This window comes from Chiloscyllium plagiosum, chromosome 41 (assembly GCF_004010195.1).
Source record: "Chiloscyllium plagiosum isolate BGI_BamShark_2017 chromosome 41, ASM401019v2, whole genome shotgun sequence".
Taxonomy (NCBI): Eukaryota; Metazoa; Chordata; class Chondrichthyes; order Orectolobiformes; family Hemiscylliidae; genus Chiloscyllium; species Chiloscyllium plagiosum.
The window spans coordinates 11,474,348-11,498,205 of record NC_057750.1 but is presented as its reverse complement, the minus strand read 5'-3'; the positions used below and the strand labels follow the sequence as shown (position 1 = coordinate 11,498,205).

The window sequence follows — 23,858 nt, the reverse complement described above, 5'->3', positions numbered from 1 at the left end:
TATCTCTCCACGCTTCAGGCTCTCTGCCTTTATTCCTGATGAAAGGCTTTTGCCTGAAACGTCGATTTTGCTGAAGCTCCTCGGATGCTGCCTGAACTGCTGTGCTCTTCTAGCACCATTGATCCAGAATCTGGTTTCCAGCATCTGCAGTCATTGTTTTTAACCTTGACAAAGTTATGGTGAGTTGCCTTCTTGAACCACTGCTGTTTACATAGTGTTTGTGCATTCACAGTGCTGCTAGAGCTAAATTTCAAGATTTTGATTGTGTGACAGTGAAGGAATGATGATATATCTCCAGGTCAGCATGGTGTGTGACTTGGAAGAGAACTTGCAGTTGCTGGTGTTCCCATACTTATCCATCTAGCTATAGATGTGGATTTGGAAAAAAATAAAAATGATGCTGTCACAGTTCACAGTAGAAACAGGTGAAAGGACTAGTACCAGGTTGGCAGACCATGGGCTGGATTTTTAATGCCTGCAGTTTAATCTGGCACAGAGCCTGGTGGGCTTTCAAGGTTTCATTAGAATGAAACCTGTCCAAGATCTGAAACAAGCATGTGCTCTGCCAAATTAATACAGAGAAGGTGAAGACAAGTATTTGCCCTGATCTTTCTTTGCTATTTAAATGCTGGCTTTGGTTACCCAGTTTAAATTAAAGAGGTTCACATCTCCACTGGAGGTGCAGTTAGCTGAACAACAGCCAAAACCATGATGTTCAAAGTCACCAAGCCTTTTCTGTCCTTGAAGTCAGTGAATAATTATAATATGATGGGAAATTTATTCTTGGAGTGTATGAACACTGACAAGGCAATATCTGGTGTCAACTTCTAGCTGTTCTGAGCCAAAAGAGAACCACATACCAAGATAGTGGACTGAGAGTCACAATGGGTTCAGCCTATGGGGGGGTTGTTCTGGCTTCCTGCGTGTATTCTGCCATCTTGTCTATGTCTGGGTGACCCTGAAGGAACAGGCAGCATCTCCCAGTACAATAAAAACCTTCAAGACCAGTGGGAATCGCAAGGATTGGAGTGTGAAATGCACACTTGGACCAACACTATTATGTATTTTTATTAGTTTTCTTAATTCTTTTCTCTTAATTTTATTTGTTGCAGCTTTAAAAAAATTTTTTTCACAGAAATAAATTTACCACCTTGGACATGTTAGCAGATCTTTGTGACATTATCAAGTTCAATCCAATGACACTGAATAGGAAAGAACACAGAATCCACAGCAAACACACATGGTGTCACACACAGTTATTATCTGTATTAGCTAAACCAGAGACAACTAATTTTGAGTGCAATTCATGCGGTGGATTTTCAACTAATGACCTTCAGATTGCCGGGATCAGAACAAGTAGGCTACTACATTTAGCCTTTTCTGCCCTTGAAGACAGTGAATAATTATAATATGATGGGAAATTTATTCTTAGAGTGTCTTTTGATACATTAGGTGCAATATATTTATCAGAAAAGGCCATATCCACAGGCTGTGGACTTTGATCTATACTGATGGAGTTTGACTTTCTTTCTCAGCACCTGTAACAGTAACTCACCTGTTCCCAGATCTGTGAACCAGGATGAGGAAGAATTGAGATTTATCGTCTGGAATTCTACAGCCTTGTTGGAGGAATGTTTTGTGCTGACCCCAACACAAACCATTGGATACTCCTGACCTGGAATCACTAGCGTTTCCAAAATTCGAAGTGGATTAGGCAGTGGAAAGTCAAAGTGCTGAAACATAAAAGGGGATAATATCAAAGACAGCTAAAGGAACGATCCAATATCAGCACCTGAATTTTGAGGTTTGTTGGTTCAGAGGTAAATATTGACCAGAATATCAGAGAAAATTTCACTATTTTTCTTAGGGCCTTTTACATCCAGCTGAAAGGATAACAAAAGCCACAGCTTATCATCCAATCTAAAAGATGCATCTCTGACAATGCATCATTCCCTCAATACTGCACTGAAGTCTCAGCCTACATTTAATGCTGAATCCTCTTGAACGGGACTTGAACCATCTTTTGGCTCAGCAATGAGAGTCACAGCCAGTATCTTACTTAGAACTCAAGAGCTATTTTGCAATTCCAGGGAAGCTTCCCATATATAAGATACTTGATCCTCATCTACTAAATGACATATTTCAAAGAAGAGGGGGAAAAGGAATAAGTTGTTGAAAGGTTTTTTTATGCTTGAGCCAGAAATAAGAAGATTATGACTCAAGTCTTCACTTTTTAAATTGTCTGCAATACCCTTGCTGTCCAGACAAAGCCTGGAGACAGGAAGCCCTTTCCACTTCACAAACACAATGATGCAGAATCAGGAATGTGACGTAAGTCTGCATCATTAATTGGACAAGGGTGGTACCATGGATCAGACCTCATTCCTTATACCTCCCAGCTTAAAGGTTCAACTTAGTCCAGATAAATGAGACAAGATGACGCTGTTGGAAATGATTCTGGCCTGTGTCATCCCACTCCTTTGAAGGCCAAAACTGCCAGCCACCCTGAAATCAGTCACCTGACTTCGATATTTAGGAACAGGAGAAACCATTCAGCTCCTCAAGCCTGTTCCACTAATCAATGAAGTCAAGGCCGATGGTCCGATGAGCCCTGGTGACTTGCTGGGGCCATATAGCTGATATCCAAACAAGGGAAAGTGATGCTCTGAGGTAGAAACTAAAGCACATAGACCATTCTCTCACTATTTAAAAGTATCTGTAGACCTAAAATCTCAATCAGTACAATTGTGCAGTTTGGTTAAGAACTCACACACCTCCCCAGTCAAACTAAACATTCAGAATAACATTTGCACGTAGTGTAGGTCATTCACCCCCTTCAGTCAGTTCAACCATTCAATTAGATTGTGGCTGCCTTCTTCCTTAACGTTGCTTTACATCCCTTGATACCATTTTATTGCTATGTAGAATATTTGCCCTCATTTTTATTTGCCATTGCCTACCTGATCAGTTAATTTAGTTTAGTTTAATTTACTAAATTTAGTGACCCAGCAAAGATCAGTGTTGAAAACTCCAATTGGTTCCATAGCATTAACAACCTTTTAGGGAACTAAGTTCCAGATCATCAATTGTATCAAATATGCCTCCTGATGTTACTCTCAAACAGCCTTGTTCTAATTTAAGGTAATGATCCTTGTTCTGAATTCTCACATCAGACAAGTCTGCAAATCTCTGAATACAAACTAAATGAAGACCTCTGGATCTGTCCTACCGGGAATCAGCTGATAATTGTTGAGTTTTCAGCTCAACTGCAAAACAGTGATGTTCAACAGCTAATGATGAGGAGGACAGTGAGAACACTTACCTTAATGAGCATGAATTTATGCATGGGCTCATACCACTGCAAGAGAACAATACTGGACTCCAATGCTCCACAAAGATAGCAACATCCTGTTGGGGAGTTTCGCACTGTGGAAACAGGAACAACGTTAATTTCAGCCGAGTGTCAGAGAGAAGCATGGGATTTATGTTACAGGGTAGGAGTATGGGATATATCATTATTTCAGTGGAGAAATGTAGGGTATATCAGTTTTTCAATGACATATATGGGATATTGATCAATTAGCTCAGTTGGCTGGACAGCTGGTTTGTGATGCAGGGTGGCACCAACAATCTGGGTTCAAATTCTGTACTGGCTGAGGTCACTATGAAAGTTCCACCTTCTCAACCTTACCTGAGGTGTGGTGACCCTCAGGCTAATCCTACCACTAGTCATTTCTCTGAATTACTAGACCAGTGAAATGACCATGCACCACCACCTCCCCATATTATGGTGTGGCGTGTATCAGTGTTCTGGAATGAGGTATATTATTGCTTCTATGAGGATGTTTGGGTATATCAATGTTAAAGTGAAAAACTTAGGGTGTATCAGTGGTACTGTTATAGTGTAGGTCAAAATCAGTGTTACACTTAAGGACATTTCTATATTATACTGAGGAGTGTGGGATGTATCAGTATTTCTTATTAAATGGTGGAGCATGCTTGAAAGGCCCAGTGGCCTATTTCTGTTCCTAATTCATATACATGTTCAGTGACGGGTGTTTTAGTATTATGATGAGAGGTTTGGGAACTATCAGCATTACATGGAGGGGTGTGCATTGTATCAGTGTTATAGCAAGGAATATGTCATTGTTTCAGCAAGTTTTATGCAGTATGTCAGAGCTTTACAATATGGGATATGAGATATATCAGTGTTGGACTGAGGGTATGGAGGTCAAAAAGTGTGGAAAAGCATAGCTGCTCAGGCAGCATCAAGGAGCTCTTCATCAGCTTATGCTTGAAACGTCGACTGTCCTGCTCCTCAGATGTTGCCTGACCGGCTGTGCTTTTCCAGCATCACTCTTTTCGACCCCCATGCTCTCAGTCCACACTTTTCAACTCTGATCCCCAACATCTGCAGTCCTCACTTTCTCCTGAGGATATGGGGTGTTGGTGAGGAGTGAAATGTTTGGGATTTGGGTGAGGTAGATAGGGAGTTACATGGTGATTTGAATGTTAAGTGAAGGAATGGGTAATTGGGTAAGAGGTGCAATGCACATGCCTAATTTACTCACCAACAGAACATTTCCTACAGCCTTTGGTGTCTGGAATCTTACTGGTTGTTGCATTCTTCCTGCAGAAGACAGACAAACATAAGTCTAAGTACAACAATGCTAATCCACTCCCCTACTCTTGCCCATAGGTCTGCCCTCTCTCACATGACTATGTTCTCTCTGTCAGTGGAACTGAATGAAGCAATAAAAGAAAGAACCCACCGAATATATTGTCTGCTTCATTTAACAAGTCAACATTGAGTTAATGTCTCCGTTCACTTTGGCTTGCCTCAACAACCAGGTCGGACCCTTACCTGGGTAAAAGTCGGTGTGTTGGTATGTGAACCATTGACCTCTGTTCCTTCTTGGCCTGTTCGTACAGTCCCAGCAGGCTGTGTGAGTGCAACTGCAGTGTCTTTCCTGGAAGATCAAGCGAGTCACATTAACCTGGCCCACCCACTGCATCATGTTAATACCTCACAGAAAACCATGGATCCTCTGCACACCCAACCACAACAAATGGAAGGAAGGAAGAGAGCCTGGATATTACCAAGAATGGAGGTTTATCAACATCATTTAACTTCTCAACACTTGATTTGCATGTGACCCACACCGAGAATGAGGGGCTCCTCCCCATGAGGCATGGTTAATCCTTTTTTACTTCTACTTTTCCCTTCCCACAAACACATACATGCACAATGGATTTTAAATCATAGCCAGCTCCAATTGGTTAAAAGCAAATCATGTTTAATTAACTTGACTGAATTCTTTGATGAAGTAACAGAGCGGTTTGGTGAGGATAGTATGATGAGTGATGGTAAAAATGGATTTTCGAAATTGCCGCAAAATACATCTGCCAACAAAATGAAAGCCCATGGGACTAAAGGGCAGTGACTGTGTGGATATAAACTTGAATCAACAGAAACCAGGATGCAGTAGTGAGCGGTTGTTGTTTATTAGACTGGAGAGAAATAAATTATGATGTCCTCCCAGAGGTCAGTATTAGGATTATTGCTATTATTGATATACAGTAATGACCTCAGCCTGGGTATTCAGGGCATAATTTCAAAGGCTGATGACCCATCACTGTGAAATGTAATAAAAAGTAAGGAAGAGAGAAATAAACTTAAAAGAAAACATAGACTGGTGATGTGGGCAAAGACATTGCTGGTGCAATTTAATACAAAAATTAGAAGTGATAGTTATTTGTAGGAAGAATGAGGTGAGTCAATATAAACTAAATGAAGAAATGTAATAAGAGGGTGCAATGATTGAGAGCTGGAAAAATAAATATACAAAGTTTTGAACATAAGAAATAGGAGAAGCAGGAGGCCAATCGGCCCTTTTGGCCTGATCCACTATTCAATGAGATCATGACTAATCTGTGCTTCATTTGAATTTGAGTTGAATTTATTGTCACGTGTACCGAGGCACAGTTAAAAGCTTTGTCTTGTGAGCAATACAGGCAGGTCATATAATTAAATAGCATAGATAAGTAAATAATAGGTAAACAGCAGCAAAAACAAAAACACTGCAAATGCTAAGAGTTTGTGAGTCCATTCAGTATTCAACAACAATAGGATAGAGACTGTTCCGAAACCGACTGGTGCGTGTGTTCAAGCTTCTGTTTTCCTGTGAAATCTCCAGATCCTTTGATTTTTTTTTTATATGTAGAAAGCCATTGATCACTTGAAGTTGGTTGGAAAGTTGAAAAGACTGTTAATAGAACATTTCAGATCCTTAGCTTTGCATGTACATATAAAAACAAAACGACTTGCGAAACCTCTGTAAACGTTCGTCAGAAAAGAAAAGACATGGTATAAAGACAATCTCTCCATCAATGTCAGTAAATGAAGGAGCTAGTCATTGACTTCAGGAAGTGGAGTGGAGGGCATGCCCCCTAACTGCACCAATGGTTGGGAGTGTCAACTATCTGGGAGCAATGATTGCCAACAATCTGTCCTGGTCCACCCACATCAGAGTGATTGTCAAGAAAGCGCAACAATGTCTCTATTTCCTCAGGAGGCTAAGGAAATTCAGCATGTCCATAAAGACTCTTATCAATTTTTATGGATGCTTCATACAAAGTATCCTATCTAGATGCATCACAATGTAATATGCCAACTCCTTTTCCCATGACCGCAAGAAACTAAGAGAGTCGTGAACACAATCCAGTCCATCGTTCAAACCAGCCTTCCATCACTGATTCCATTTATACTTCATGGTGGCTCAGTGGTTAACACTGCTGTCTTACAGTGCCAGGGACCCGGGTTTGATTCCAGCCTCAGGCGACTGTGTGGAGTTTGCACATTCTCCCCGTGTCTGTGTGGGTTTCCTTCAGGTGCTCCGGTTTCCTCCCACAATCCAAAGATGTGCAGGTTAGGTGAATTGGCCATGCTAAATTGCCCAAAGTGTTCAGGATGAATAGGTTAGATGGATTAGTCAGGGGTAAATGTAGTGTAATGGGGAATGGGTTTGGGTTGGATACTCTTCGGAGGGTCGGCGTGGACTTGTTGGGCCAAAGAGCTTGTTTCTATACTGTAGGGAGTCTAAAAAAAACTTCCTGTTGCTTCAGGACAGCAACCAACATAATCAAAGACCTTTCCACACTGGTTATACTCTCTTCCACTCTCTTCAGTTGGGCGGAGGATATAAAAAGTTTGAATACATTTAAGAACAGATTCAAGTCCAGCTTCTCCCCCACTATTATGAGACTTTTGAATGGACCTCAATGTTAACTTTGATTTCCCTCTCTGCATTTTCTCTCTGGTTGTAACACTATATTCTGCACTCTTTTCTGTTACACTGATGCACTTTGTATGGTATGATCTGCCTGTATAAGCACACAAAACAACACTTTTCACTGTACATCAGTATGTGTGACAACAATAAATCATCAAAAGGAGGCATACCTAAGGTTGAGGATACTGAAGACAAAGCCCTCAAAGGAGGCAAAGGAAGCAAGATTGAACTTAAACAAGGAGTCAGGAAGGCCAAAAGGGGCCATGAAAAGTCCTTGGCAAATAGGATTAAGGAAAGTCCCAAGGTGTTATTTAATAAGAAATATTAATACATCCCACACCCCTCAGTATAATATTGAAATGTCCTTCACTGTAACACTGATAGACCTAACACTATATGTAAGGAACAAGAGGTTAGTTAGGGAAAGAGTAGGTCCACTCAAGGACAAAGGAGTGAATTTATGCGTGGAGCCAGAGGAAGTGGGTGAGGTCCTTATTGAATACTTCGCGTCTGTATTCATAGGAAAAAGGCACAGTAGATGGCAGTCTAGAGAGGGCTAGTACATATAGATATTAAAAAAGGTGTTGGGTGTTTTGAAAAGCACTGACGTAGATAAGTCCAATGGACCCATTGTGACCTCAGAATGCTGAAGGAGGCAAGGGAGGAAATTGTTGGGGCCTTTCACAAAATCTTTGTACCTCTTTAGTCACAGGAGAGATCCCAGAGGACTGGAGAATAGCCAATGATGTTCCTTTGTTTAAGAAGGGCAACAGGAATAATCTGGGAAATTACAGGCCGATTTGCCTTACGTCAGTGGTAGGGAAATTGTTGGAGACTCTTAGGGATTTATTCACATTTGGGAAAAATATGAACTTATTAGCAACAGATAGCATCGCTCTGTGTGGGGGAGGTCATGTCCCTCAAACTTAGTTGAGTTTTTTGAGGAAGTGACGAAGATGATGGAGGAGGACAGGGCAGTAGATGTTGCCTACATGGACTTTAGCAAGGCCTTTGACAAGGTCCCTCATGGCAGGTTGATAGAGAAGGTAAAGTCACATGGTATCGTGGTGAGCTATAAGATGGATACAGAGTTGGCTGGATCATAGAAAACCGAGAGTAGCAGTGGAAGGATGTTTTTCTGACTGGAGATCAGTGGTGTTCTACAGGGGTCATTGCTGGGACCCCTGTAGCTTATATATATAATTATAAATGATTAGGAGGAGAATGTAGGCAGTCTGATTAGTACGTTTGCAAACAACACAAAGATTGGGGGAAGCTGCGGACAGTGAGAAGGATTGCCAAAAGGTATAGCAGGATAAAGGTAGCTGGAGACTTGGACAGAGAAACAGCAGATGGAATTTAATCTAGACAAATACAAATTGATGCATTTTGGAAGGTCTGTTGCAGGAGTGAAATATACAGTAATTGGCAGAACCTTTAGAAGCATGAATATACAGAGGGATCTATGCATACAGGTCCATAGTTCCCTGAAAGTGGCAATGAAATAACACAAATGGTCAAGAAGGTGTATGGCATACTTGCCTTCATTAGTCAGGGCATAGAGGATAAAAATTAGCTGTATAGTACTTCAGTCAGGCCACATTTAGAATATGTTGTACAGTCCACACTACCAGAATGATGTGTGGGTTTGGAGAGAGTACAGAAAAGGTTTACCAGAATGTTGCCTGGTTTGGATTTGCTGTGCTTTTCATTCTGTAGCGATGATGCTCCTTTAATAAGGTTATGCTGTTCTTGGCTTTTTTCTTCCCCAGAGAGGTCGTAAAAGACACACATTCCAAAAGTCTGGGGTTGAAAGGTTTTAGAGCCAATTTGATTATATCTACTAGATACTGCCTCAGGCAGAGGCTTTCAAGTTTTTAAAGAAACACTTGCACAATGAAAGGGGAGTGGCCAGTTCTCCCAGCTTGCCTTTGGTTTGGTTTGATTTGTAGCATTAGTGTTGTAAAAGCTGCTGACCCAAAAAAAGCAGGTCCACGCTGATCTTTCTCTGACTTCTCTCCTGTAAGAACCTGTGTTTGATTTTACCTTTTCTGCCAAGGGATGTTGTTGCAAGCATTTGGAACAACATCATTAAGATGGTATAATCTATTGGGTTTTTGGATAGGTTAAGTTATTTGGTATTCTGTTCCCTTTTGTTTGTGTTTCATTCAGTAATCTTGTAAATAAATTCTGTTTTGTTTAAAACTACATGGTCTGATTAGCGGCATCTCTCCTGGTAAATCCACATAATACCTGCTTAATATCTTGAAGTGTTTTGAGAGGTCTGGCCTGCTCCATAATAGATTATGCAGCATCCGAGGAAGAGAGTCAACCTTTCGGGCATGGTCCTTATCATTCCTGATGAAGGGCTTATACCCAGAACGTCAACACCTCATTTCCTCGGATGCTGCCTGACTTGCTGTGTTTTCCAGCACCACACTTTTTGACTCTGATCTCCAGCATCTGAGGTCCTTACTTTCACCATAACAGATTATACCAACTTAATGATGCTATTCCAAATGCTTGCAACAACACCCCTTGGCATAAAAGGTAAAATCAAACACAGGTTCTTACAGGAGAGAAATCAGAGTGAGATCAGGATGGACCTCGGTCTAGCGGCTTTTACAACAATATTGCTAAAAGCCAAACTAAACCAGAGATATGCTGAGCTGGGAGAACTGGCCACTCCCCTTTCATTGTCCAAGTGTTTTTTTTTTAAACTTGAAACCTTTCTGTATCTGTTAGCACTTGAGTATCTGTTAGCTATAATCAAATTGGCCCTAAAGCCCTTCGACCCCAGACTTTTCAGAGTCTGTGTCTTTTATGACCTCTCTGAAAAGAAAGTCAAGGATAGCATAACCGAGTAAAAGGAGCAGCATTGTCACATTTCTAGGAGGTAGTGTTGTGTATTTGCTGCTAAGGAGCCTTGGTAAATTCCTGCAGCACATTTTGTACATACTCCTGCTACTGTGGAGGGACTGAATTTCAAGGTGGTGGATGGGGTGCCAGTCAAGTGGTTGATTTCTCCTGGATGGTTTTGAGCATCTTGAAGATTGATGGAGCTGCACTTATTCAGGCAAGTAAGGGCTAATCCATCATGTTCCTGACTTGTGCCTTGTAGATTCCTAGCCTTTGACCTACTCTTGTAACCACAGTACTTACGTGACTAGTTAGTTCAGTTTCTGGTCAATGGTAACCCCCAGGATGTTGATAGTGGGGATTCCACTAATGTAATGCCATTGAATATCAAGCAACAGTGGTTAAATTCTCTCTTGTTGAAGGTGGTAATTGCTGACCATAATGATCGCCATTTGTACAGATATGTTTTAAAAATTCACTTAAGGGATAAGGGCATCACCATCTAGGTATATATTTTATTTCCCATCTTTAGTCATCCAGAGGGCAGTTAAGAGTCAACTTCTGGAAACATAAATACGCTTGACTAGATAAAGATGGCAGATTTCCCTCCCTAAAGGATATTAGTGAACCAGATAATTTTTAAAAAATGATAATCAATAATTGTTGTGAGGTTGCTGTTTGGCCAGCTCTTTATTCCAGGTTTTTAAAATAATTCAAATTTTATCTGCCATTATTTGAACCCAAGTCCCCAGAATGTTAACTTTAGGTGCTGGAATACTAATCCAATGACATTACCACTATACCACCATCTCCCCAGCTGCTCCTTATTATTCTGAATCACGCTGGTTAATTCATTAATGATGGATGAGATTCTGAGAATGAACACAACTCATAATATATTCCAGTTTCACACACAAACTTTGCTAGTTTAAGAATATTAATTTGACTGAAACTTCAGGGCAGGATTTTTCTTACCAGAGATGCTGATTAATACGTTACTGATGACGTAGAGCCAAGTGCAGCGGCCTGGATACAACTGAGAAACAAGAAACTGGGGTTCAACTGACAGGAAGCATCAATTACACCAAAGTTATTACATGAGAGGTAACTTGTGGATGAGTAAAACATGTGTATAGTTAGTCCAAAGCCACAGATAACACATGGGCATAGATAATATGGAAACAAGTAACAAGTGGATACAGATAGCACATACATTCAGGTAACTCACAAACATAGCACACAGACACAGGCAATAAATGGGTTACAAGGACACAGGTAACATGACAACATGAAAAACATAGAGGTAAGACAAACACAAATACACAAATAATGCACACAGATGTTAGGCAAATGTGGGGAACAGGCATACTGTTAATTCATGCATGCACACCAATAAAAAGCAGACAGATAAATGATATTCACACAAACAATGGCACATTTGGGTAACATGTACATAGGGAGGCATGTACACAGGCCAAAAACATGGTATTTTACAATGCAGTGGTAAAATGCACATAGTTTAAATGCAGACATTTGTACATGGATAACAGAAAAAAATAATATGCATATTTAATACTCCGATACAATGTGCATGTGAATTAATATTATCGTGTATTGATAACATTAGTGTGTCTTACACATGCATATGTGGGCAGTGAGTACACCAATCTGATCTCACCTGTTCTAGTATGGCTTCCTGCAGTTCATTTAGATTTAGGGTATAAATCCCTTCCTCTGATCCCAATATCAAGTGCTTGGCTGCAAAATAAATAATCAGTCAGAGCTCCACAGCTTCACTGAACTTTACAAATTCAGCTAATTCAATGTCACTCACTATTACTCCTAACATTGCTGTAGCCTGTTACTCTTTGTCATTTCCAGTATTGTTATAATATGTCAGCCTATATAGAAACAATGAGCAGTTACCTTTGGTGTTGGGGTGTATCCATGATGTTACACAGTTAATCTTCAGTGGACAGCCATTAAACACTTTCACTAATGGAACCTCCACCTGAAACAAACAATTTCCAGGTGAAACAGGGAGGGGGTCAACACAAACCAATTATTTTATTTGAAGGTGCGGGTTGGATTAGATATTCCACTTGGATTCAAAATCACCACTACACAAACCAGAGAGAACTGTACCAGCCTTGCTTGAAGAATAAAGGCGGCAGGAATCAAGGGTTAAACAGAGACCACAAGGGTTGGACAATGACCTCCCTAGTGGGAGGGATCAAAATTTGAGCTACTCACATTGCTGTTTAAATAATAATATTTGCTGATGTTTCAGTGCAACCACATTGACTTAATGAGCCTTATATAAAAGACTCAAAATACATATCCCCATCACAGGGGCTGAGTCAAACCCTGGATATCACAATTTAGCCCCATGGAGGAGTAGTACCAATCTCCCAGCCATCTTCACCAGCCTGTTCCTAAAGGTGTGGAACCTAATCCACAGATTCAATGTCCACCTCCAACCAACAATTCCAGACCTCACCATGGTAATGCCAACTATGCAGACCCTTGCTCCAGATTTTTTATACAGGGAAAACCCTCTAACCTTCAATCCCAGAAAGGAATGAGATCCTCCCTCTCCTGCTCCCCTCTACAAAAGGAGTGAGAGCCTGTCTCTCCCCTCTCCACAGAAGTGAGACACTTCCCTTTAACATGCCCCCCTACACAGGTATGAGCACCCCTTTCTTATCCTCCTTCCACGCATAAAATTTCTCCTTCCCTCACTCAACAAACTTCCACATAAAAGCCCACAGACATAATCTTTTTGAATGTCACTCACCTGCACTCTTTGAACTGACAGGACATCAAGGTCATGAGGTACCTGAGAGACAAAAGAATTCTCTTTGATGTTGTCCACCTATATCCATCTTTCTGACAGCTGCATACCACAACCTCTTCTCCACACCCACCCCCATAACTTTATATTCTCCTCTGAAAGTGATGCCACTGAAAGGAAGTTCAATATAGGAAAGTGAGAATCTCTAGCCTCACAGTATCCATAAAAGGATCTGGAGGAGGAATAGATCTGAAACTTTGAGCTTGTTGGTGCCCAATCCTGACAAAACAGCAAACGGGGGATGGATGGCAGCATGACCCTGACTAAGCCAATAAGACTCACCTTGGAGTAAATACATTCTACATTCAAGCCTCACTGTAGAATGGGGGAAGGATCTTATGGAAACAGATAAAATGATGAAGAGAATAAATAAGATAGAAACTAGGACAAGAAGGTATAGCTTTAAAATTAGAGGGAGCAGATTTAGGACTGAATTGAGAAGGAACTTCTTCACCCAGAGGGTTGTAAATCTGTGGAATTCCATGATCGGTGATATAGTTGAAATCTTCCTCATTGAATTTTTAAAGCTAAGACAGATAATTGTTTGAACAGTAAAGGAATTAAGGGTTATGGTGAGAAGGCGGGTAAATGGAACTGAGGCCACAAAAAAGTCAGCCATCATCTTATTGAATGGCGGAGATGGTTTGAAGGGTCAGATGGCCTACTCCTGCTCCTATTTCTTATGCTATGTAAGATAGAATGAAGAACTTGTATTTCTATAGCTCTTCTCATGATCTCAGAATATTACAAAGCTCTTTATATTGAGTGAGTAAATTGGTGAAGCATATTTACTGTTGTAGAAAACACAGTAACTAATTAACACAGAGCAAGATCCTGTAATTAAATAATGACTAAATTGGCTCTCATTAGTTATGTTGCCTGAGGGATAAATATTAATCTCAAAGTGAGAGCAGGATCCAACTGTAGACAGGATTCACTACTCATTCACCTCACTGCTGACTGTGGAATTTATCTTTCAGCTTCACATGCATAACAGCAGCAGTTAAACACAGCTGAAGACATGTTAGTTTTCTTATTTGTGTCATTCATTCTCTGAATTCAGAACTAAGTGAGTTTAAGTCCCACTCATAGCTGTTTCGTCTGGTCCTGCACAGCTGGTGATGCTTTAATTTAGAAATGATGTTAAACGAAGGCCTGACTCTCCATTTAATATAGGTAGAAAAATGTATTCTTTTGAAAATATCTGGGGAGTTTTGCCTTGACCTGTCTAGTATTTTTTTCTCTCAACTATCATCATGCTGATTATTAGTGTTAGTGCGGTGTACACTGTTAGTGCGGTGTACAAATCACCAGATGCATTTCTTAAGTGAGAGCAGTGACTAGACATCAAAAAGGTAATATATAATTGACTGGAGAAATGTTTTAGGACCATATGGGTGTGATAGGTACGAGAGAATTGCAATTTTTTTTTTTCATTAACAAGTTCACTGTCATGTAATTCCTAGTTTAAAACACTTTGTGAAAGTAGTAAGGTTATGGGCACCTTACAGCATCTAAACATTAGCAGTTTGGTTTGGATATGGAGGCTGCTTGTGTGCTTGGCATTAAGATTGTCAGCTTAATTTCAAGATCAGACCAAATCTGCGTCACACGTGTAATTTCATTACCTTATCACTTGTGTAAACATGCAAACGTAAAGCTGTTATCTTTAAGTTTGCAACTTGCTTTCTTATTAACCTATCTTTCTGATCAAATTGTTCAGCAATATTATTACACACCTCTGGACCAGGTGGGATTTGAAGCCATTCCTCCCAGCTTGGGGGTAGATTCACTATTACTGCACCACAAGAGAGAGCTCCTTACATCTGAACCTGCTGTACCACAAATTGTCAAATGGCAGCGTTGTCGACACATGTTATCACTAATGGTGTAGCAGCGCCATTCAGAGATGGCTGGCAGAACAGCAGTTTCTTATGAAGTTTTCAAAGGAGCAAATCTTCATACTCATAACCGCAAAGGGAAACTCCTAGGGAAATATTTCTAGTGAGGAAGTAACATTGCAAAGAATTTCAAAGGTCCTTAAAAAAAAATTCAAAATAACTCAGACAGTATATTTAACCCCAGCATACTTGGACCCCAAGGGAAGGTGGAGGGACAATGCTCGAAAATCACAGAAAGCAGTGGGGTGTTAGTGAATTGCTACCAAAACTGCCCTAAGCACCCTGGAAAAATCAATAATGAGGCAACCAATTGAAAAAAAGTTATCCCTTGAGTAGAATGAACAGAATCGGGAAGTTCTGCTCCTCCAATTTTAGATATTTTCAATTTTCACCCAGTGCATGGAGAGGCGGTCAAGAGAGAGGGCCTTCTCATGGGTCTATTCCTGGGCCTGGCCATAGTGGCTATTTACAGGTCCCAGCAGCGGGCCATAGATGGGGTTCATTGTTCCTGACTGTTTGGCCCTCTTTCGGGGTTACATCCTCACTTGGATGCCCCTGGGGAAGGAGCATGGTGTGTTCACCGACATGATAGAGTCATTTAGAGACCAGTTGAAACTGCAGTGGCTAGGGTATATCATCATCCCGGATGATGCTATTTTAATTTAGTAAGTTTCTGTTTGACTGTTAATCTGTATTTTTTTTGATACAGTGCCCCAGCTGTTTAGCTATTTTTTGACTTTCTTTTTACAAGAGTAGAGGGATCTTTACTCTGTTCAATCCACACTGTCCTTGTCCTGGAAGTGTTTATTAGGAGAGTGTTGGGTAGCTTTACTTTTAGTTTAAAAGAGCAGAGCAAGCTTTACTGTTTATCTAACCAAGTGCTGTCCCTGTCCCTGAGTGTTTTATGGGGATAGTCAAGACAGACCTTTACTCAATCTGATCCTGTACTGTACCTGTCTTGGGAATAGCGTACAGGAAGCATTATTTTCAGTTTAAAAGTGTAGAGGCAGTTTTACTCTGAATCTAACCCTGAGCTGTTCCAGGCCTGAACGTATTTGATAGGGAGGGTGCAGAGGAAGCTTTATTTTCAGTTCAAAACAATGAAGGAAATTTTACTCAGCTTCTAACCTTGTGCTATCTCTATCCTGGGAATGTTGATAGGGACAATATTGAGGGTCATTTATTTCATATTTAAAAGAGTAGATTATTTCAAATCAATTTGTTCAAAGATGTTATGGCACATCCCACAGTCCAAAAAATGTGCAGGTTAGATGAATTGGCCATGCTAAATTGCCCGTAGTGATAGGTGCAGGGGTAAATGTAGGGGAATGGGTTTGGGTGGGTGTGCTTCGGCGGGTTGGTATGGACTTTTTGGCCCGAAGGGCCTGTTTCCACACTGTAAGTAATCTAATCTAATCACAGCAGGAGATAAGACTTAATCCCAGGCCTCCTGGCTCAAAGGAGGGGACACTATACCGCTTCACAAGAGCCCTCTTTGGTGTGTGAAAGGTGAAAATAATCCACTGTGTCACAAGACAGCTCTAAGTTTAATGCCTGCATTCTAGACCATTAGGATTCATCCAGGCACTCCAATTAAAGGCTACTCCTCTCTCTGATATTTGCCAAATAGGCTAGATGTGAGAAAATGTGGGAAGGAGCAACCTGGGATTGGAAGAGCATTGAGAAGGTGAGTGGGCAGTGAACTGGCTGCTAGGCTGGAGGAGGAGAGGCCAGAAGCTGCAGGGACAGGAAAGAAGCTGGGTAGAAACAAAGCTGTGCGGCCCAGTTGGAGGCAAGAGAATTGGTAAGGATGCAGAGTCTCAGTGGCGTGAAACTGCTGGACTGCAGTGAGTGAGCTTGGTGAAAGTGAGGGGCTAAAAAGAGGAGGATGGGCCAAAAGGGAAGTAAGGAACTGGAAAAAAGGAGTGGGGATATCTAAAATGAAGACAGGGTCTGCAATGGAGACAGAGCAGTTTTAAATCTTTCAACAATGGAACACTCAGGTAACTGTGAAGCAGGACAACTTTAAGTCACTGACGTTCTGAATTCCTTATAAATAAATGTGGCGTCTCAAACCTAAGACTGCAGATGTTCAGGAGCTACTATGAAAGGAAAAAGAAAGAATAGTATGACAATGAACAGGGTCAATTCCATAATTTATTACAGAATAGTTTTATATCATGAAGATTTGCATTCATGTGTTATGACATCTTAAAGAATCTTACATCTGTGAACTACTTGAGGTGCAATGACTGTTACAATCAACATGCAATTGTCCAGCTGCGATTGAATCAGTCTGTAGAAAATGTATTTAGATAATGACTCTTGGGTCCCTAGAAGTGTGTGATAATTTTGTTTTCTTTAAGGAAAGCATTTGCTGCTAACTCATGCCTGTTATTTTTAAATACCCAACTAAAAAATCAATGCTTTTTGTGTGTTGTGGCTTTAAGTTTAATGGAGCAATGGTGATTATTGGGAATATTGATAAATTCTTCTGATTGTGTTTCTGTGACTTCAAATATTCCATATGTCTACATAAATACAGAAGATAATGTTACTTTATGAATGCATCATCTAATGAAGACAACAGTTATAATGGAAAAGGAGGCCTTGTAAATCAAAATGTAGCCCCCAGAAATCATACGCAGTCTTGCAAATCTCAAGAGGAGCCCACAGAAGAAAATATATTTTGACCCCTTGTTGGGAGGGATCCCAATTCTTATCAGCCTTGGACTAAGTTGCTTGCTAGATTATTTCAGACGGCCAGCATGGAAATGTTAGCGATATTGCTGGGAGTCATGTTCATGCCAGATGAGATAAGGATGCTATGAGTGAACCAGATGTTTATATTTAATTGAATTTAAATTCCAATAGCCGATCCCTAGTTTCCAGAACATCAGGCTGAACTCTCAGACCTTCTTCCTTGATGAGGGGGGAGATAGTTTTAGGGACACTTCTGCTCTTTTCCAATAAGATTGAGTAATTCTCTGTAGAATTTGGAAATGTGAAAAACTGATATTGCTACAATGTTCCAACATCTTGGCCAAAATTCTGATGGAGGCAGTGGGAAGTAGAAGTCACTGGTGATGGATCATACCACAGTCAGTCTACCTCTAATGTGCTTTACAATGTTGGAACTCACCGGTCTGTCTTTCCTTTCTTTCCTGCGTGGTAATACTGGCGGTGTTCCTCCAATGTCCTTGGCCAAGTGACTCGTCCAATTGCTGGGATCTGCCAAAGCAGAAATCACAGAAGTGAAACTTGTGTCGCTCAAATCCAGAAACCTAGAGGTCTCTCAGTATTAAGTTGAGTAAACCTGCCAGTATCATTGAAGCATGGATTGTCCTCAGATACACCCCAACATTACAGCTGGGCTGGCACTGAGCAGAGGGTGCTATATCTGGCTTCTTCTTTTGGTTATGGAAGTTTGCATTCTCATCTCCCCCCAAGTCGGATAAAGGGGTTCAAGTTTCACTCACATTCTTCAACACTTCCATTAATTGTGAAGGATTTGGGCAATTCAGAAAATCTGAAGGGTTCGCTAATACTTAGTCTCACTTTGTAACAATTATTCATCTTCCACCCCTTAATTAATTGTAACTTATCATAGGTCAGCTGTTTATCTGCTAATACAGACCAAGTCCTGTTCCTTTCTTGTTCATTGGCTCCTAATCAAGCAATAACTTGATTCTCAAATTCTCATCTTTGCTTACAAATAACCCATGGGTCTATCTCTTTCTAGCTCTTCAAACTCACCCTGCTCCACAACCCTCCATGATATCTGTGTTCCTTTCATTCTGATCTCTTTCTCATCCCTGATTTTCATCATTCACAGCCTTGAGCTCTGGAGTTGCCTCCCTAAACTTCTCTACACTAATATCCTTTCCTCCTCCTTTAATACACTACTTAAAACCTACCTCTCTGACCAAAGGTTTGACCACTTGTCTTAATACCTTTAGATCACTTGCCAATTTAAATCTCCCATTTTCATCCCAACCTTCATGTTTTTGGCCTCCTTTACCGTTCATATTAAACTCAATGGAACAGCACCACATCTTTTGATTAAGCACTCCAGAGCCTTGCAGACTCAACATCAAGCTCCAATTTATTGGTGATAGTTCTGCTTTTCTCATTTACACCTCCTCTAGGTGCAAATATCGTTTGTTTATTTGTCACATCTTCAACTTCTAGTCTCCTTTTAGTAATGTTCAAATTGAAGCCTTTACTGATTTTATTTATAACATCTCAGAGAGTCCCTGCAGTGCAGAAGAAGACCATTTGGCCCATCAGGTCTGCAACAACCCTCTGAAGAGCATCCCAACCAGAACCTACCCTATTTCTGGCATGGCTAAAATGCCCCTGGATAGTATGGGGCATTTTAGCATGTCCAATCCAATTAACCTGCACATCTCTGGACAGTATGGTGCATTTAGCATGTCCAATTCAATTAACCTGCACATCCATTGATTGTAGGAGGAAACCAGAGCATTCTGCATAAACCCACACATACACCGGGAGAACATGCAAATTCAACGCAGGCAGACACACAAGGCTGGAATTGAACCCAGGTCTCTGGCATGGTGAGGCAGCAGTGCTAACCACTGAGCCACCATGCCACCTATGTGGCTTCATATCAGTTTTGTTTGAATTTACACTGTTGTGACAAGACAGGGGTTGCTTTCCTATGTTAAAGGCACTGTATTAATGTATGTTTTTAGCATTTTAATGGAAATCCTTTTCACTCAAAATACCTGAACCACTGCTGTTGACAGCAGAATGGATTGGGCTCTTGGAGCCTCCGGGAGAGGGTTGTTTGGGAGCTTTGGCTGCCGATGGGCCACTGGAGCACCGGACCAGCGTGATTGGCAGGCGCTGGCAATGTGGGTGATGGTCCACTGTCTTCATCTTCTCTTCGTCAGGAATGCTGTCCTCAGAACTGCTCCGGAACTTTGGCTGTGAGTGGGAATAAAAAAGGGAAATGCTTCAAATCATTGGGATCAGGTACAGGTCAAAATGTGACTCTCTCTACTCAGATGTTCCATGGGGGGATGTCAGCAAAGGACAAAAGACTGTTTGAGAGATCAGAAATGGTCTCAGCCTCCTTCTCCTTACAGTACCATGTTCTAATTGGGCATTGACGATCATGGAATTCCATTGGATTCACCCATGCATATGGGGAAAGGATTGCAGTAGTTCACTGTTGCCTTTTGCAGTATGGTTGACCAGGAAACTCTGCCGCTCTTTCTGCTTGCATATTGGAATTTTATAGGCTTGACTATATTAGATTACTTACTGTGTAGAAGCAGGCCCTTCGGCCCAACAAGTCCACACCGACCCTCCGAAGAGGAACTCACACAGACCCATTCCCCTACATTTACCCCTTCACCTAACACTACGGCAATTTAGCATGGCCAATTCACCTAACCTGGGAGGAAATTGGAACACCCAGAGGAAACCTACACAGACACGGGGAGAATGTGCAAACTCCACACAGTCAGTTGCCTAAGGCGGGAATTAAACCCGGGTCTCTGGCACTGTGAGGCAGCAGTGCTAACCACTGTGCCGCCCATAATCAACCAACTTCCTTGGCAATCAAATCTGAAAGTAAGACTTGAACCCAGAGTTTCTGCCCCATTTTTGCAACCCACTGCCCCAGAAGACCCTACTCAGAAATGGAATAACCTGGTAAGTAAGCCCCCTTCAAATCATTAGAATCATTCTTACAAAGGTAGCCCAAGAATAGCTGGACAGTGAGAGTGGCAGTCTCAGTCTGGAGTCAGAAAATCGTGAGTTCAAAACCCAAAGACGTAAGCACATGATGTAAACTGACTGTGTCTATGTAACTCAAGAGTTCTGAACTGTCAAAGCTGTTGTCTTTCCCATGAGACAACACCCTATCTGCACTCAGATGCATGTGAAAGAGACAATGGCACTGTCTTAAACAGGCAGGGCATTCTCTCTGGTATCCTGCCAAACAATTATTCCTGAACCAACATCACCAAAAGCAGTCCACATTGCTGTTTACTGGCTCTTGTATACAAATTGATTGTCAAATTTCCTACATTACAATTGCACTTCAAAACTACTTCATTGGCAGAAGAGCACTTTGAGAAGTCGCTGAGTTGCACAAGGCATTATGTAAATGGGAATTGCACTGATGTGCTGTTGTACTGGATCATTTACCCCACACTACATCCAGGATGGGATTTGGGGGTGAGGATGTATACAATAACCACGATCCTCACCTAGAGACCACTGCTTTGCATGTACTGGTGATGAGCTAAATCTTGGTTCTGGATGGTTGCATCTTGGGAACTCGGTCTGACCTAGAAGAGGCAGTTCAGCTCTAAAAACATCTCCATGGGTGCATGGTCCAAAAAGGGGCCTACATCCCAAGATGTTTCTAATACAGTCTACACATGACAATCAGAATGCCAACCACATTGGGGAGGCACGGTGGCTAGCACTGCTGCCTCACAGCGCCAGAGACCCGGGTTCAATTCCCTCCTCAGGCGACTGACTGTGTGGAGTTTGCACGTTCTCCCCATGTCTGTGTGGGTTTCCTCCCACAGTCCAAAGATGTGCAGGTCAGGTGAATTGGCCATGCTAAATTACCCGTAATGTTAGGGTAGGGGTATGGGTGGGTTGCGTTTCGGCGGGTCGGTGTGGACTTGTTGGGCCGAAGGGCCTGTTTCCACACTGTAATGTAATGTAATGTAATGTAATCTAATCTAATCTAATCACATGTCAAAAGTAAAGGAATAGGAAGAGTTTGGAGGGGTATGGGCCAGGCGCTGGCAGGTGGGACTAGATTGGGTTGGGATATCTGGTCGGCATGGACAGGTTGGACCAAAGGGTCTGTTTCCAAGCTGTACATCTATATGACTCTATGATTCTATGAATGAAAACAGAGTAGTGATCATTCCTTTTGGTCACACTGAACAATTAATGGTGCAGGAGGAGAATGGAACAAGAGAGCATAATCTTAAAATTTAGAGCTCGACTGTTCAGGGGTGATGGTAGGAAGCAGTTCTTCACAACAGGATGGTGGAAGTTTGGAACCCAGAAGGTTGAGGCTTGGGATTGAATTGAAAATTTTAAAACTAGATCCCACTGTATATTAATGCTTCTAAATGTTCTGCCATTCACTTCCCCCCGCATTACAAAATATGTCACCTTGCATTTGTCCAGATTAAATTCCATTTGCCAATTCTCCACCCAAGTCCTCCGCTGAGCCTCCTGACCATCCACAGCTCCCCAACCTATGTCGTCAGCAAGCTTACCCATCATACCATCTACATTCTCTTCCAGAAGATTTATATATATTTCAAACAACAGGGGTTGCCAATTTTTATACTCTGTGCCCTGACCAAAGAAGGCAAGCTGACTATACACCACCTTGATCATCTTATCCACTTGCTTTGTCACTTTTGGAGAATTGTAGACCTGTAATACTAGATCTCTCTACATGTTAATGCTTCTCAAGGAGTTCCAGCACTGCTCTGTGTGGAATACCAATTAGTCACAGATCTCCTATCAGAAAAACATCCTCGCATTGCTGCTCTGTCTCTTATGACCAAGCCAGCTATATCCATCTTATCAGCTCCTCACAGATTGCATAACAACCTCACCTTCTGCCTTGAGGGATCTTGCCAAAGGCCTTGCTAAAGTCCATGTGGACAAAGTTGACCACTCTGTCCTCAATCATCTTTGTCACTTCCTCAAAAAACTGAATCACATTTGTGAGGTATGACCTCACAAAGCCATGCTATCTGTCATTAATACATACATAAATAAAAAAATCGCGTCCCTAAAAGTCTCCAGCAATTTCTCCACTACTGACTTAAGGCAAACCAGCCTGTAAATTCCCAGATTATCCCAGTTGTCCTTCTTAAACAAATGACTGTTTCTTAAACAATATTGACTGTTCTCTAGTCTTCTGGCACCTCTCCTGTGATTAAAGAGGACACAGATTTCATACAAGGCAATTTTCACACCTGCCCCTTTCAGTATTCTGGGGTAGATCCCATCAGATCCTGGGGATTTGTCTACCTTAATACTTTTCAACACACCCAACAGGTTTTTTATATCAACATGCCTTAGAATATCAACATATCCCACTCTGGATTCACCACCTACCATTTCCTTCTCCTTTGTGAATGCCAATGCAAAGTATTCATTAATCACTTCCTCCGCCTCCACACATAAATTCCCTACTTTGTTCTTGAATGGATCTACCCTTTCCCTAGCTATCCTTTTGCTCTTTATGGACACAAAAAGCTTTGGGATTTTCTTTAATTCTGTTTGCCAAGGTAATTTGTTGGCCCTTTCAGCCCTCCTAACTCCTTGTTTAAGTTCTTTTCTGCTTTCTTTGTATTGTTTGAGGGCTCTGCCTGTCTTCAGTTTCCAAAATCTTACACAAGCTACCTTTTCCTTTCTGATTAAACTCTCAATTTCTCTTGTCATCCAAAGTTCCCAAATCTTGCCATCCTTATCCTTCACTTTCACAAGAACGCGCTAGTCCTGAACTCTAACTGTCCTTTGAAAGATTTCTACATGAAAGATATGAATTTACCCCCAGCCCCAGTTGTCTCCCTCAATCTATATTTTTTAGTTCCTGCCTAATATTGTCATAGTTATCTTTCTCCCGGTCTAGTATTTTCACCCAAGGATTGCTCTTATCTTTATCCATAAGAAACTTAAAATGACAATAGACAATAGACAATAGGTGCAGGAGTAGGCCAATCAGCCCTTCGAGCCTGCACCGCCATTCAATATAATCATGGCTGATCATTCCTAATCAGTATCCTTTTCCTGCCTTATCTCCATAACCCTTGATTCCACTATCTTTGAGAGCTCTATCCAACTCTTTCTTAAATGAATCCAGAAACTGGGCCTCCACTGCCCTCTGGGGCAGAGCATTCCACACAGCCACCACTCTCTGGGTAAAGA

At 41.4% G+C, this 23,858-nt stretch overlaps 1 protein-coding gene across 4 annotated transcripts in view; it reads right to left on the bottom strand.

Annotated features, from left to right (window-relative positions):
* LOC122542857 (mitogen-activated protein kinase kinase kinase kinase 5-like) overlaps positions 1 to 23,858 on the bottom strand; it is a 129,390-nt gene that overhangs the window by 12,602 nt on the left and 92,930 nt on the right. For 3 of the 4 annotated variants that reach the window (XM_043680955.1, XM_043680954.1, XM_043680956.1), the window contains exons 18-27: positions 19,658 to 19,859; positions 18,049 to 18,137; positions 12,949 to 12,990; positions 12,078 to 12,162; positions 11,830 to 11,909; positions 11,127 to 11,187; positions 4,865 to 4,970; positions 4,572 to 4,630; positions 3,323 to 3,426; positions 1,556 to 1,733 (exon numbers count right to left, since the gene is read on the bottom strand). In XM_043680955.1, the coding sequence (XP_043536890.1) occupies positions 1,556 to 1,733; positions 3,323 to 3,426; positions 4,572 to 4,630; positions 4,865 to 4,970; positions 11,127 to 11,187; positions 11,830 to 11,909; positions 12,078 to 12,162; positions 12,949 to 12,990; positions 18,049 to 18,137; positions 19,658 to 19,859 (1,006 nt within the window). The remainder of the gene's footprint in view (positions 1 to 1,555; positions 1,734 to 3,322; positions 3,427 to 4,571; positions 4,631 to 4,864; positions 4,971 to 11,126; positions 11,188 to 11,829; positions 11,910 to 12,077; positions 12,163 to 12,948; positions 12,991 to 18,048; positions 18,138 to 19,657; positions 19,860 to 23,858) is intronic. The other variant, XM_043680957.1, reaches the window with a different exon arrangement.